Consider the following 16159-nt stretch of genomic DNA (forward strand, 5'->3'; position numbering starts at 1 on the left):
ATTCCAGCAAGGATGGCTTTACCTAAAAGAACAAGCAAATATCCTGACTTCTGGAGGCAGTTAGGAAAGTGAACATGGAATGAAGCAAGCTCTTTCTATTCCAATAATATGAAGGCAGGGTACTTCATAGACGGCATGGCTTTAAATATTTAATGAGCTGACATCTGCAGTCACCTGGACACCTAAAAGAGCCCTGGTTGGAACCATCCATACCTTGAACCTTGGAGCCAAGAGGAGCTTTATAGGGGAGGGCAAGGAGCAGAGGGAAACCATCTGTCTGGTCTTAGGCAGAGTCTGGTGGCAGGGTTAGAGCAGAGGTCTGCCCTCTTCTAAGTCAGTGTTCCTCCTGTTTTTAAACAATTCTCAGCGTTTTAAAGCAAGCCTAATTTGAACAGCTACCAGTGAATCTGAGTGGAAGAAAGGCCCATTTGGTGCACGTCTTAGTGGGAAAGCCAAAGTCACTTAAAAGTCAGAGCCAGTTTGATGTGTACATCAGGTGTGTGAAGAATGTTCGCAGCCTGCCTTCGCTGAGCCTCAGTTTCTCCATGTGTTAAATGATCTCTCTCTAAAGTATCTGTTAGTTCATATACACTCCTGCATACTTCGGGTCATTTTAAAGAGGACAGTGGCATATTGTTGTATTCTCTATTTCCACAGTCATAAAAACCTGTGAAAAAGCTACTTGTCTTTTATTATATTTTCTCATATTAAGCCAGAGAGAGGAATACAACTTGGGCTCTAGGGCAAAACAAAGCACACTGCCTGAAACAGATGGTCAGTTATAACTAAGCTGTAAAAGGAATGATGCAGTCCCAGAGAGCCAGGGCAGTGCTGCGAGCCCAGCTGGTCTGTGTCCTAGGAAGAGCTCGTGGTTGAACCAGATGAACCCTCCTGAGGAACTGGGACTAAGGAAGTTCATAGCTGAAGTACCCTGCACAGATAGAAAAGGGGCTGGAAAGTGCTAGACTCAGAAGAGCTAGTAGAAAACAAGATCACTGCTTCAAAAGAGAGGGTCTGGAAACTTGGAGAACCAGGATAAGAAAACAGAGAATACCAAAGCACATATAGGAATGACATGGCCACTAGGATATGATTTTCAATTTTAGCCCTTGTTTATATTCCTTTGGAACTGTGCTCCCCCTACTTTTTGCTTGAATATTATGATTAGTGGTGAATTAAGCCTGTGAATACAGAGTGGATTAAAATTATGGCTTTGCAAAAACCTATGGAGAGAAGGGAGGTAGGGTGGGGCATTGAGGGGGAGCAGGGGAATGAGGGAAGTGTGCTTGTATTCTTGGAACTGTACCTTTGAATGCATAAAATTTGTATATTAATAAAAAATTTTAGAACTAAGATCAAAGAAGAATAAAAAGAAAAAATGTGATGCCCTATGACATCCAAATTATAGGAGGGAAGATGTGCTGCCACTTGGGCACCTTGATGGCTACGCATCCCTTAGTCATCCCCTGCTTCAGCTGACCTCATCCCTTCGAGAAGGCTTCTTGTCATCGCCAACCTGGGTTACAGGTTCCTTTATGTATGTGTATTATTGCCATGTGCATCATTCTCCTATAGACCACGGGAGACCTCTCATCTCAAAAGTCAGTGCTTGCTAATAAGTAACTGAATCTCAGACTTTGAACGAGAAGTTCCAGCCCTTCCAAAATGATGAATTTTCGCCATACTCAGTAAATGGTAGTGGTACCTCTGCCCTGTATGAGCAGTTAACTGAAGTATCAGAGCCAAAGCTAAAGACTCAGTATAAAGATAACAGCACTTCTCACCAATTCAATACTTTATAATGTATAACACACTTCAGCGTACATCTTTGTGTTTTAGTCTCAAAGCCATATTTGGAGGAGTTAAGATGTAGAATCCTTTGTATGGGTGGGAGAAATTGAGACTTAGAGAAGTAAAATGACTTATCCATTGTAGTTTGCGTTAAAGATCACATCTAAAACACAAGTCCTTTGAATACAGGCACTAAGGCTTTCCCAGATTTCATAAAATTGCTATGATCTTGAAAAGGCAACTCTAGCAAGATGTATTGGTATGACCACAGACCTCACAGCGGTAGCATTGGACGTGGAAATCGCGATCCAGAGCCACGATGCGGACGGTCTCCTCCTGGCCTGGGGCCGGCATGATAGGCTCCTTGCACACAGAGCAGCGGGGAGCAAATTTCCTGAAAATGAAGACAGCATTCTTGTTAAATACTGAGCGCAAACAGTGATCAAGAGGCAATACAGAGAGGTTAAAAATAAGGAAAGGTGTAAACAAAGTAGGAGTCAGCATGTCTGGTCTGCACTTCCTGTGTGACTTTCAGCGAGTCACTTTCCTTCTCTGGGTCTGCTTCCTCAGCAGCAAAATGAGGGCAATGGGTTGCTAAGGTCTTTGTAGATGGAAAATCTTGTAATGTTTGCTGACATGGGTATGAATGTGTGAATGGTTTATGCAGCCACAGGATGTGTGCTCTATAATTCATCTTTGAACCAATTACCTATATGAGTCCTGAGTTTGGGCTAGGCTACACAGTGGGTAGAACAAAGATCCTGGCAGGCCTCTACTTGTTCTGACTTTTGCTTCTGGAGTTTGTATGTATTGCTCAGGCCCTAGACAAATATCCTAAACTTGGTATCTTTGCATCATTCCCACTTACTGGAGCCCTTATCTTAGAAATGAGCCTTGGATTCTAGGAATTATTACAAGAAGCCTAAAATAGTTTTCTTAAATGGCAGAGGTGAGTTTAAATACATATTTTTTAAATTTTAAGGTATATAAATTTCATATACACAGATTTAGGAACAGAGTGATATTTCCTGCTGTACCCTCCCTCACAGCAGCATTTGTTTGTTGATTTCTATATGAGAGCCATTCTAACTAGGATGAGGTAAAACCTCACTGTGGTTTTGATTTCAATTTCCCAAATGGCTAGTAAGCCTGAGCATTTTTTTAAGTATCTGTTGACCATTTGAATTTCCTCTCTTAAAAAAAAATGCCTGTTCAAGTCCTTTGCCCGTTTCTTAACTGGATTGTTTGTGTTGTTGTTGTTGGAATTGATTGAGGTCTTTATAGAGTCTGGATATTAACCCTTTGTCAGTTGGGTAGTTTGCAAATATTTTCTCCCATCTGCCAGTTGCCTCTTCACTTTGCTGAATGTTTTTTTTGCAGTGCAGAAGCTTCTCAGATTGATATGATCTAATTTGTCCATTTTTATTTTGATTGCCTGTGCTTCTGGGGTCGTTTCCAAGAAGTCTTTGCCTGTGCTGATATCTTGCACAGTTTCCCCAATGTTCTCCTCTAGTAATTTGATGGTATCAGTTTGTAGATTTAGAGCCTTGATCCATTTTGAGTAGATTTTTCTGTAATGTGTAAGGTAGGTGTCTTGTTTCATAGTTCTGCATGCAGAAATCCAGTTTTCCCAGCACCATTTGTTGAAGTGACCATCCTTCCTCCAGGGATTTATTTTAGCTCTTTTGTCAAAGGTAAATTGGTTGTAAATGATTGTAGATACTTGGATTGATTTCTGGAGTTTTTATTCTATTCCAATGGTCTACATGTCTATTATTCTGTCAGTACCAAGTTGTTTTGATTATAACTGCCCTGTAGTATGTCTTGAAATCTGATATTGTGATGCCTCTGGCTTTGATTTTGTTGTATAAGATTGCTTTAGCAATTTGGGGTCTCTTGTGTTTCTATATGAAATTTAGCATGATTTTTTCTAGATATGAGAAGAATGCCCTTGGTATTTTGATTGGGATCACATTGAATCTGTAAATTGCTTTCAGTAGTATGGACATTTTGATGATATTGATTCTTCTAATCCATGAACATGGAAGATTTTTCCATTTTTTATGTCTTTTTATTTCTTTGATGTTTTGTGAATTTCATCATCAAGATTTGACATCCTTGGTTAAATTTATTCCAAGGTATTTGATTTTTTGTAGCTATTGTGAATGGGATTGATCTTAAAATTTCTTTTTCAGACACAGCATTGTCTGTATATACAAAGGCTACTGATTTATTTTTAGTTAGTTGGGCTAGGAGTGTACCAATTTGGTTTATTTTTTAAAAAAAAATCAGCTCTTCATTTCACTGATCTTTTGTATTTTATTTTGTTTATTCTGTTTTTTTCCTCCTCCTAGTTTTGGGTTTGGTTTGTTATTTTTCTAGGTCCTCAAGATGCACTGGTTGCTCATTTATTTGGTACCTTTCCAATTTCTTCATTTGCTATAAATTGCTATAAATTTGCTATAAATCCCTCTTAAAACTGCTTTTGCTGTATTCCATAAGTTTAGATATGTTGTCATCATTTGTTTTCAGAAATATTTTGATTTCTCTTTTGATGTCTTCTATGACCCACTGTTAATTTAGGAGCTTGAACTTCAGTCTCCATTTGTTTGCATTTGATCTAGAAACTTTTGAGTTGTTGATTTCCATCTTCATTCAATTGTGGTCAGAGAAGATGCATGGTGTGATTTGGATTTTTTTTGAATTTGCTTGTTTTATGGCCTAGAATATGGTCTATCCAAGAGAAAGTCCCATGCACTAGTATGAATGTGTATTCTGCAACTGTGGTAGATATGTTAAGTCCAATTTGGTCCATAGTGTCAATTAGCTCTGTTGTTTATTGATTTTCTGTCTAGTTGGTCAGTCCATTGATGAAAATGTGTTGCTAAAATCCCTTGTTACACAGAATGGGAAAAAATATTCGCAAATTATACTACAGATAAAGGATTGATAACCAGAATCTACAAAGAAATCAAGAAAAACCACAACAACAAAACAAACAACCCACTTAAGAGATGGGCCAAGGACCTCAATAGACATTTTTCGAAAGAGGAAATCCAAATGGCCAACAGACACATGAAAAAATGTTCAAGATCACTAGCAATCAGAGAAATGCAAATCAAAACCACAATGAGGTTCCATCTCACCCCGGTGAGAATAGCTCACATTCAGAAATCTACCAACAACAGATGCTGGAGAGGATGTGGGGAAAAAGGGACACTAACCCACTGTTGGTGGGAATGCAAACTGGTTAAGCCACTATGGAAGTCTGTCTGGAGATTCCTCAGAAACCTGAATATAACCCTACCATACAACCCAGCCATCCCACTCCTTGGAATTTACCCAAAGGAATTTAATTTGGCAAATAAAAAAGCCATCTGCACATTAATGTTTATTGCAGCTCAATTCACAATAGCTAAGACCTGGAACCAACCCAAATGCCCATCAACAGTAGACTGGATAAAGAAATTATGGGACATGTACTCCATAGAATACTATACAGCAGTAAGAAACAATGAAACCCAGTCATTTGCAACAAGATGGAGCAATCTGGAAAACATCATGCTGAGTGAATTAAGCCAGTCCCAAAGAGACAAATTTCATTTGTTTTCCCTGATCGGTGACAACTGAGCGCCAAAGAGAAAACCTGTTAAGTGAAATGGACACTATAAGCAACAATGAACTGATCAGCTCCTGTCCTGACTTTAGATGTACAATGTAATACTCTATCCTTTTTAGTATTCGTTGTTGTTGTTGTTGTTCTAGTACTATTGGTTGAACTCAGTAATTAACACACAATTATTCTCAGGTGTTTAAATTTTAACTGAAAAGTGATCCCTGTTAAATCTAAGAGTGGAAAAAGAGAGGGAGGAGGTAAACAATTAGGAACATGCTCAATCGGACTGGCTGCAAATGGGGGAGTTAGAAATGTGCAGGGGATTCCAACACAATTCCATCAAGATGGCATGTACCAATGCCATCACACTAGTCCAAGTGATCAATTTCAGCTCACAATTGATAGCTCTGATAGGTCTAAGAGTCAAAGAGATCACACAAACAAGATAAGTATCTGCTAATACTGATAGAATCAAAAAGGGAGAGAAAGATCCAACATGGGAAGTGGGATACACAGCAGACTCATAGGATGGCAGATGTCCTAAACAACACTCCGGCCTCAGAATCAGCCCTCAAGGCATTCAGATCTGGCTGAAGAGCCCATGAGAGTATAGCAGGCATGGAAAGCCAAGATACCATGGGAAAAAAAAAAAAAAGACCTAAGTGAATGATCTCTGTGAGTGAGATCCCAGTGGAAAGAACGGGGCCATCAAAGAAGGAGGTACCCTTCTCCGAAGGGAGGAGAGAACATCCACTTTGACTATGACCCTATCGGAATAAGATCAAAGTCAGCGAACCCTAAAGGCTTCCATAGCCCTTGCAACTCATGACTAGAGCCCAGGGAGATTACTGACGCCATGAACAGGAGTGTCAAATTGTTAAGTCAGCAACAGGAGTCACTGTGTACTTACACCCCATGCGGGATCTGTCCCCAATGTGTCGTCTAAAGCCAAGTGATGCTACGACTGGTACTGAAACAGTATTTTTATACTTTGCGTTTCTGTGTGGGCGCAGACTGATGAGGTCTTTGCTAATTATATACTGAAGTGATCTTCTGTATATAAAGAGAATTGGAAATGAAAAAAAAAAAAAAACAACCTGGTGTTAAAATGGAAATGGCATAGAAAATTAATTATTTTGAAAAAAAATTATGTAGGATCTCTGTCTTTAATGTGCTGTACATTGCTATTTTATGCTATAATTAGTAATCCAATGGTAGCTTTTTCACTTGATTTTGCTATATGGGCAAAATGTTGAAATCTTTACCTAATATATACTAAACTGATCTTCTGTATACAAAAAGAATTGAAAATGAATCTTTACACGAATGGAGGGGGAAAGGGAGCGGGAGGGGGGAGGGTTGCGGGCGGGAGGGAGGTTATGGGAGGGGGGAAGCCATTGTAACCCACAAGCTATACTTTGGAAATTTATATTCATTAAATAAAAGTTTAATTAAAAAAAAAAAATAAAATAAAATCCCTTGTTACTATTGTATTGGAGTCTATGTCTCCCTTTAGAACCATTGAAATTTCATTTTAATAGACAAGAGCCCTTAAATTTGGTGCATATACATTTATTGTAGTCACATATTCTGTTGAATTCATCCCTTAATCATTATATAGTACCATTCTTCATCTCTTTTAATTTTTTTTTTTAAAGATTTACTTATTTATTTAAGAGGAAGAGTTACAGAGAGATAGATCTTCCATCTGCAGGTTCATTCCCCAAATGGTTGCAATGATTTGAGCTGGCATGATCCGAAGCCAGGTGCTTCTACTTGATCTTCCACATGGGTACAAGAGCCCAAGAACTTGGGCCAACTTCTGCTTTCCCAGGCCATAGCAGAGCACTGGATTGGAAGAGTGGCAGTCGGAATACAAACCAGAGCCCATTGGATGCTGGTGCCATAAGCAGAGGCAGAGACTTATCCCACTATGTCACAATGACAGCACCTCTTTTTAACAGTTTTTGTGTAAAAGTCTATTTTGTCTGATATTAGGATGGCTATATCTGCTCTTTTTTTTTTTTTTTTTTTGCTTTCCATTGCCATGGAATGGCATCCTTTCACTTTCAATCTGTCTATATCTTTGTTGGTGAGATGTTTTTATTGTAGGCAACAAATAGATGGGTCTTGTTTATTAATCCATTCAGCCAGTCTGTCTTTTAACTGGAGAGTTGAGGCCATTTACATTCAAGGTCACTCTTGATAAGTAATGACTTGGCCCTACACTTTTCCTATAAATCTTCCTACTGCTTACTTTGGATTTCCTTTGTATTTTTACTTGGAGATTTTCTGCCTTCACATTGTTTCAATGATGACTATCTGGGTTTCTGTGTGCAGCATCTTTTGTAAGTCTGGATGAGTGGTGACAAATTCTTTCAATTTCTGTTTGTTATGGAAGGTCTTTATTTCATCTTCATTCATAAAAGGGAGGTTTTCAGGGTACAGTATTCTGGGTTGACACTTTTTTTCTCTAAAGACTTGGACTATGTCTCTTCATTCTCTCCTAGCCTGGAATTTCTGATGAGAAAGTCAGCTGTGAGTCTAATTGGAGATCTTCTCAAAGTAATCTATCATTTCACTCTGTACATTTTGCAATGTTTTCTTTATGTTCTGTTGACTACAAAGGGGCCAGAACTGTGACACAGTGGGTTAAAGCCCCAGCCTGAAACACTGGCATCCTATATGGGTGCATGTTTGAGTCCTGGTTGCTTCACTTCTGATCCAGCTCCCTGCTAATGCACCTGGGAAACCAGCATATGATGGCCCAAGTGCTTGGGCCCCTGCACCCATGTGGGAGTCTTGGAAGAAGATTCTGGTTCCTGACTTACTTCCAATCAGCTTAGCTTTGGCCATTGCAGCCTTTTGGGAAGTGAACCAGTGGATGGAAGACTTTTCTCTCTGTCTCTACCTCTGTCTGTAATTCCTTCAAATAAATAAATATTTTTTAAATAGAAAGTTTATCTACAATGTGTTGTGGTGAAGATCCTTTATGGTCAGATCTATTAGGAGTTCTATGTGCTTTCTGTACTTGGACATCCCTTTCTTTCTCCAAATTGGGGAAGGTTTCTGTAATTATTTCACTAAATAGACTTTCCAGTCCATTCTCTCTTCCATACCTTCAGGAACTCCTAAGACCCATGTTGGGGCATTTGATAGTATCCCATATACCTCTAACACTGTTTTTAATTTTTCTAATTTCTTCTTTTTTTGTTGTTCTGACTGAAAGATTTCCAAAGATTTACCTTCTAGCTCCAATATTCTTTCTTCTGCCTCACCAAATCTGTTCTCATGGCTTTCCACCATATATTTTATTTCATCTATTGAATTCCTTACTTCTAATATTTCATTTTGATTTCTACTTAAAATCTTAATTTTATGGGGAAAATTTAACTCATGTATGGATTTCTTTCATTTGTGGATTTGCTTCCGATTGCTTTTGAGTAATCCTGTGATTAATCTTTTGAATTCCATTTCCAGCCTTTCATTAATCTCTTCATCTTCATATTCTAATATTGAAATGTTGTTGTGTTCCTTTGGGGAGGGTCATGTTGTCTTCCTTATGCTTGTTTAATTTCTTCATTTATTTTTAGGTATTTGTAGAGATACTTGTTGTTTTTATCCTCTAATAGCTTCTATCTTTGAACTATGCTTCTGTAGCTTAGTGGACTATCTGCACTTTTTTATTTTAAAAGAATTATATATTTATTTGAAAGAGTTACACAGAGGAGAAAGAGAGGAGGATGGAGAAAGAGAGAGAGAGAGAGTCTCCCATCCACTGGTTCACTTTCCAATTGCCCTCAACAGTTGGAGTTACACTGATTCAAAGCCAGGTCCCAGGAACTTCCTCAGGGTCTCCCACATGGGTACAGGGGCGCAAGGACTTGGGCCACCCTCCACTGCTTTCCCAGGCTATAGCAGAGAGCTGGATTGTAAGTGGAGCAGCCGAGATTCGACCCAGCACCCACATGGGATGCTGGCACCGCAGGCAGCAGCTCTACCCGCTACACCACAGTGCTGGCCCCTGCACTTTGAGTGAATACCAAGAGGTGTATGCTGGGTGTGGGGAGGGAGTTCTAGTCAGTGCTTCAGGGTGGGGCAAGTTTCCAGGGTAACAGTCAAGTTGGGCATGGTAGATCTCCTCTTGTTAACAGAAAAGGAGGGAATGGTCACCTCTGTTGGTGTGATCACCACCTCACCTCTCCTTCCAGGTGTTCAATGACCGGTGTTAGTCCCCAGTGGGCACATAACTCATCGTGGCAGCATATAAACTGTACAAATGACCTGCACCACCTTTACTCCAATCATGGATCCCCCTGCAATGACTTGCCCCAGGCAACCAGGGAGTTCTGAGTACGTGAAGCTGCACACAATGATTTCCTAGAGACCAAGCTACACCCTGTACCCTCTTGTGTGGCCAGAGTCCCCACAGTCTTAGCACACAAGACTCCCACAGTCACTCAGAGCAGAGAGTTTGCTCTGCCCTCCCAGCCTGTGCAGTCCAGAGAAGCAGATGTTTCCCTAGCCAGGTGTCTGTGAGTGTTCCGACTAGGAGGCTAGAGCCACGGTTAATATTTCTTAATTCAGTATTTTTTAACCTTTCAGAATAGTTTTAAGTTTACAAAACAAAAATTGTGATAGTAATACAAAGAATTCCCATACTCCCCTTACCCCATTTCTTCTATGAATATCACATATTAATGTATTTGTCACAATGAATGAGCCATACTCAGCTTTCCTGATTCTGTTTTATCCAAACTCCTTTTATCCCTCCCACCCCTCCCAGACCCTGGTAATGTATATTCTGTGCACAGATTCAGCTTTTTAAAAAATTTATATGAGGTGAACAAATTTCATGTATTTCATACATGCACATTTAGAAGCATAGTGATACCTTGCATCCTACCCTCCCTCCCACCCATGCTCCCCCACCTCCTTCCTTTTGTATTATTTCTTTTAATTTTTACAGTGACAAATTTTCAGTTAATTCTAAAATCATGAGCTTAACCCTCCACTAAGTATTCAATAAATAGTAACAAGAATAAAACACTGATCCTCAACAGTAGAGACAAGGTCTGTAAATAATAATCAAATCATAAAATTTAAGCTTCACTCATTTTTTTTTTTAACTCTTTAGGGGAAAACATATTTGTCTTTTGGGGACTGACTTATTTCACAAAGAATAATGGTTTCCAGTTGCCTCCATTTTGTTGCAAAAGACAGTATTTCATTCTTTTTTTATGACTAAGCAGTATTCCACAGTGTATATATACCACATTTTATCTAGTCACTGGTTGATTGACATCTGGGTTGATTCCATATCTTAGCTATTGTGAATTGAGCTGCAATAAACATGGGGGTACAGATAATTCTTTCATATGCTGATTTCATTTTGTTTCGGTAAATTCCCAGGAGTGGGATGGCTGGGTCATAAGCTAGCTTTATTTTCAGCTTTCTCCATACTGTTGTCCACAATGGATATACTGATTTACATTCCTACCAACAGTATATAATGGTATCTTTTCCCCACATCCTTACCAGTATTTATTGTTGATTTCTATATGGGAGCCATTCTAACCAGGGTGACGTGAAATCCCATTATGGTGCTGATTTGCATTTCCCTGATGGATAGTGATACTAAGCATATTTTCATGTGGCTATTGGCCAGTTGAATTTCATCCTTTGAAAAATTCCTATTCAAGTCCTTTGCTCATTTCTTAACTTGATTGTTTTGTTGTTGAGTTTCTTGAGCTCTTTATAGATCTTGGATTTTAATCCTTTATAAGTTTGTGGTTTGTAAATATTTTTACCCTTTTTGTCAGTTCCCTCTTAACTCCTGAGTGTTTCCTTTGATAGATTTAGGGGATGGGAGTACCTCACAGGTGCCCTGACCTCTGCCAGTCCAATCAGATTCAAAGTCAGTAGGGAACACAGATTTTTTTTTCCTCTGGTATAATCCTCTAGTCACATGTATTGTGCAAGAGTTGCTGCAACCTCTACTCGCATCAAGATGGAGCTTTCTCCCTGCCAGTGGCCCTAGTAGGGCAACAGGGAGAAAGAAACATGCTTTTTGTTCACTGGATTATGTGGGTTCACTGCTCCCCTGCCAGGGCTCCAGGCAGGACTCAGAGTCAGTGTGCTCTGCAAGGTTCTCCCTCAGGGTGCGGGAGTCGTGGGTGGTGTCCCCGTGTGCTGTGGCATGTCTGCCCTTCCCATGCTGCTCCTTGGCATCCCTCTTCTTTAGAATTTCCACTGTAGGCTGGCACCATGGCTTAACAGGCTAATCCTCCACCTTGTGGCGCTGGCACACCGGGTTCTAGTCCCGGTCAGGGTGCCCGATTCTATCCCGGTTGCCCCTCTTCCAGGCCAGCTCTCTGCTATGGCCCGGGAAGGCAGTGGAGGATGGCCCAAATCCTTGGGTCCTGCACCCGCATGGGAGACCAGGAGAAGCACCTGGCTCCTGGCTTCGGATCAGTGCGATGCGCCGGCCGCAGCGGCCATTGGAGGGTGAACCAACGGCAAAAAGGAAGACCTTTCTCTCTGTCTCTCTCTCTCTCTATCCACCCTGCCTGTCAAAAAAAAAAAAAAAAATTCCACTGCAAAAGTTCTCCAGCTCTCCCCTGGGAATGCACTTCCTCTGCTTTTTTTCTGCTATCTTCTGCTCAAATCACATGTTTTCCCTATTCAGCCATCTTGGAGTCTTTCTCTTCTTTTCTTAACTCCCATATATAAGGAAGAATGTGTGGTATTTGTGTCTGGCTTATTTCATTCAAAAGGATTTCCTCCATTTACACCCATTTTTATTTATTTATTTATTTGACAGGTAGAGTTAAAGAGAGAGAGAGAGAGAGAGAGAGAGAGAGAGAGAGAGAGAGAAAGAAAGGTCTTTCTTCCGTTGGTTCACTCCCCAAATGTCCGCCACGGCCGGTGCTGAGCCTATCCAAAGCCATAAGCCAGGTGCTTCTTCCTGGTCTCCTAAGCAGGTACAGGGGCTCAAGCACTTGGGCCATCCTCCACTGCTTTCCCAGGCCACAGCAGAGAGCTGGACTGGAAGAGGAGCAGCTGGGACTAGAACCTGGTGCCCATATGGGATGACAGCGCTGCAGGCAGAGGATTAACCAGGTGAGCCACAGTGCAGGCCCATATTTCCACCCATTTTGATGCAAATGGCAGGATTTCATTCTTTTTTTTTTTATATAGCTGAACAGTATTACATTAATGTAAATTTTCTTAATCCTTTCATCTGTTAATGGACACATCAGGTAACTCCATGGTTTGACCATTGTAAACAGTGCTACTGTAAACATGGTGGATCAGGTATCACTTCAATACAATGAATTCATGTCTTTAGGTGGATAGGCTGGTAGAAGCATTGCTGGACCATTTAGAAGTTCCTAATTTCTAGTTTTTAAAGAAATAGCCATATTGTTTTCCACAGTGGCTGTATCAATTTACATTCCCATCAATGGTGTCTAAGAGTCCCCCTTTCTTTACACGCTTTCCAGCTTTTATGATTCTTTTTTTTAATCATAGTCTTTTTTTTTTTTTTTTTTGACAGGCAGAGTGGACAGTGAGAGAGAGAGACGGAGAGAAAGGTCTTCCTTTGCCGTTGGTTCACCCTTCAATGGCCGCCGCGGCCGGCGTGCTGTGGCCAGTGCACCGTGCTGATCCGAAGCCAGGAGCCAGGTGCTTCTCCCGGTCTCCCATGGGATGCAGGGCCCAAGCACTTGGGCCATCCTCCACTGCCTTCCTGAGCCACAGCAGAGAGCCGGACTAGAAGAGAAGCAACTGGGACAGAATCTGGTGCCCTGACTGGGACTAGAACCTGGTGTGCTGGCGCCGCAAGGCGGAGGATTAGCCTATTGAGCCACGGCACTGGCCTCATAGTCTTCTGATGGGGTGAGGTGGTACATCATTATGGCTTTGATGTTCATTTCCCTGTTGGCTAATGAATCTCATATATTTTTTGACCATTTGTATTTATTCTTTTGAGAACTGTCAAGGTGCTTTGCCCAGTTCTTAAGTGGATTGGTTGTTTTTGTTTTTGATATTGAGTTGCTGATGTATTCTGAATATTAATTTTTTCTCAGATAATTAGTTTAAAATATTTTTCCCAACTGTTAGTTGTTTTGTCACTCTATTCTTTCCTTTGCTGTCCAGAAATTTCTGAGTCTTATATAATCCTATTTGTTTAGCTTTGCTTTTGTTGCCTGCACTTTTAGGGCCTTATCAAAAACAAACCAAAAAATCACTGCCTACACCAATGTCTTGAAGTGTTCCTCCTGTGTTTTCTTTTAGCAGTTTCATAGTTTGAGCTCTTATGTTAGGTCTTCATACAAGCTTGAGTTGATTTTTGCATTTGGTGAGAGGAAGGGATCTAACCTAATTTTTCTACACACACACACACATTTTGGTCAGCACCATTTATCAAAAAGATTATCTTTTCTCCAATGTATGTTCCTGTAGCTTGTCACAAATCAGTTGGCTGGGCTGGGGCTGGCAATGTGGTACAGCAGGTGAAGCTATGACCTGCAAAACTGGTCTCCATATCAGAGTACCAGTTCCAGTCTTTGTTGTTCCATTTCTGCTCTAGCTTCCTGCAAATGTGCCAGGGAAAGCAGTGGAAGATGGCCCAGCTACTTGGGCCCCTGGTACCTGTATGGGAGACTAGGGTGGAGTTCTTGGCTCCTGACTTTGGCCTGGTCTGATCCTGGCCATTGTGGCCATCTGGAGAGTGAACCAGAAGATGGAAAATCTTTTTCTGTCTCTTGCTCTCTTATTCTGCCTTTAAATAAAGCAATGTTTTCAAAAAATCAGTTGGCTGCATGCACATGGATTAATTTCACCCCTCTATTCTATTTCATTGATCTATGTGCTGGTTTTCATGCCAGTACAATACGGTTTTAATTACTATAGCTTTATAGTATGCTTTGAAATCAGGTATTATGATGCCTTGATTTTTTTTCCCCCTCAGGATTGCATGAACTATTCTGGGCCTTTATGATTCCATATAAATTTTACATAGTTTTTCACTCTGAAAAGAATGCCACTGGTATTTTATAGGGATTGCATTGAACTGTTGATTACTGTATCTATAGATGTCTTTCTATAGACAGACATTTTAATGATATTAATTCTTCCAACCCATGAACAAGGAATATTCTTCCATGTTTTGGTGTGTCCTTGATGATTTCTTTCATCAATGTTTTACGACTTTCATTGCAGAGAATTTTTCACTTCTTCAGTTAAATTTGTTCATAAATATTTGATTTCTTGGTACTGTTGCTAATGAGACTTCTTGATATTTCTTTCAGTGAGACAATTATTGATGTTCATAATACTACATTTTTATACATTGACTGTGTATGTTTTGACTTTAGTGAATTGGTTTATCATTTCTAAGAACTTTGTGGTGCTGTTTAGGTTTTTCCATGTATAATATCATGTCATCTGCAAACATATATATTTTGACTTTTCCCTTTCCAATTTCTATGCCCTTTATTTTTTTTCCTAATTGCTCCTGCCAATACTTCCCATACTATATTGAATAAGAATAGTGAAAGTAGATTGTCCCAGATTCTGAATCAAAATGCTTTCAGCTATTCCCCGTTTAGTATGATATTGGCTGGTTTGTCATATAGAGCCTTTATAATTTTGAGGTATTACTTCTTCTACACCTAATTTGTGGAAGTTTTTTTATTATTATGAAGGGATACTGAATCTCCTCAAATACTTTCTCTGCATCTGCTGAGATGATCATATGGTTTTTGTTTTTCACCCTGTTGATGTGATTTATGACATTTGTTGATTTTTGAATATTAAACAGTTCTTGCACTTATGGGATAAATTCCACTTGATCATGATATATGATCATTCTGATTGGATTTGGTGTGCTAGCATTTTGTTGAGAATTTTTACAACCATGTTCATCAAGGATATTCTATAATTTTTTTGTGTTGTCTCTTTTTGGTTTTGGTATTAGAGATGATGGCCTCATAAAGGATTTGTCAGGTTTTCAATATTTTGGGATAGTTTGAAAAGTATTAGAGTTAGTTCCTCTTTAAATGCTTTGTAGAATTCAGTAGTAAAGCCATTAGGTCCTGGACTTGTCTTCTATGGGAGACTTTTTTTTTTTTTGAAAGGCAGAATAATAGAAAGAGGGAGGGAGAGGGAGGGGGAGAGGGAAAAAGAGGGAAAAAGAGGGAGGGAGAGGAAGAGGAAGAGGAAGAGGGAGAGGGAGAGGGAGAGGGAGAGAGAGAGAGAGAGAGAGAGAGAGAGAGAGAGAGATCTTATACCTGCTGGTTCACTCCCTAAATGGTTGCAATGGTTGGGGCTAGGCCAAGTTGAAGGCAGAAGCCAGGAGTTTCTTCCTGGTCTCCCACATGGGTACAGGAGCCCAAGCACTGGGTCATCTCCTGCTGCTTTCTCAGGTGCCTTAGCAGAGAGCTGGATCAGTAGTTTAGCAGCCAGGACTCGAATCAGCACCCACAGGTCACAGGTGGCAACTGAACCCATAAGGCCATAATGTGAGGCTCATAAGGGAAACCTTTATTTACTGCCTCAATTTCATTATTTGTTATGGGTCTGTTCAGATTTTCTGTAACTTCTTGATTTAATTTTGTTAGGTTAAATGTATACAGGAGCTTATCAGTTTCTTTGAGGCTTTCCAAATTATTAGTCAAAAATTTGACCAAGTTGTTGGTCAAAATGTTATTTTATCTTTCTCCAAAACCCTCCAGTTTTTCATTGTTT

General features: G+C 40.1%; 1 protein-coding gene across 11 annotated transcripts in view; it reads right to left on the reverse strand.

Moving 5' to 3' along the window:
- LPP (LIM domain containing preferred translocation partner in lipoma) overlaps window positions 1–16159 on the reverse strand; it is a 742983-nt gene that overhangs the window by 14971 nt on the left and 711853 nt on the right. For all 11 annotated transcript variants that reach the window (XM_062210203.1, XM_062210206.1, XM_062210207.1 and 8 more), the window contains one exon: window positions 2065–2185. In XM_062210203.1, coding sequence (XP_062066187.1) covers window positions 2065–2185 — 121 coding nt within the window. The remainder of the gene's footprint in view (window positions 1–2064; window positions 2186–16159) is intronic.

Source organism: Lepus europaeus, chromosome 2 (assembly GCF_033115175.1).
Source record: "Lepus europaeus isolate LE1 chromosome 2, mLepTim1.pri, whole genome shotgun sequence".
NCBI classification, from domain to species: domain Eukaryota; kingdom Metazoa; phylum Chordata; class Mammalia; order Lagomorpha; family Leporidae; genus Lepus; species Lepus europaeus.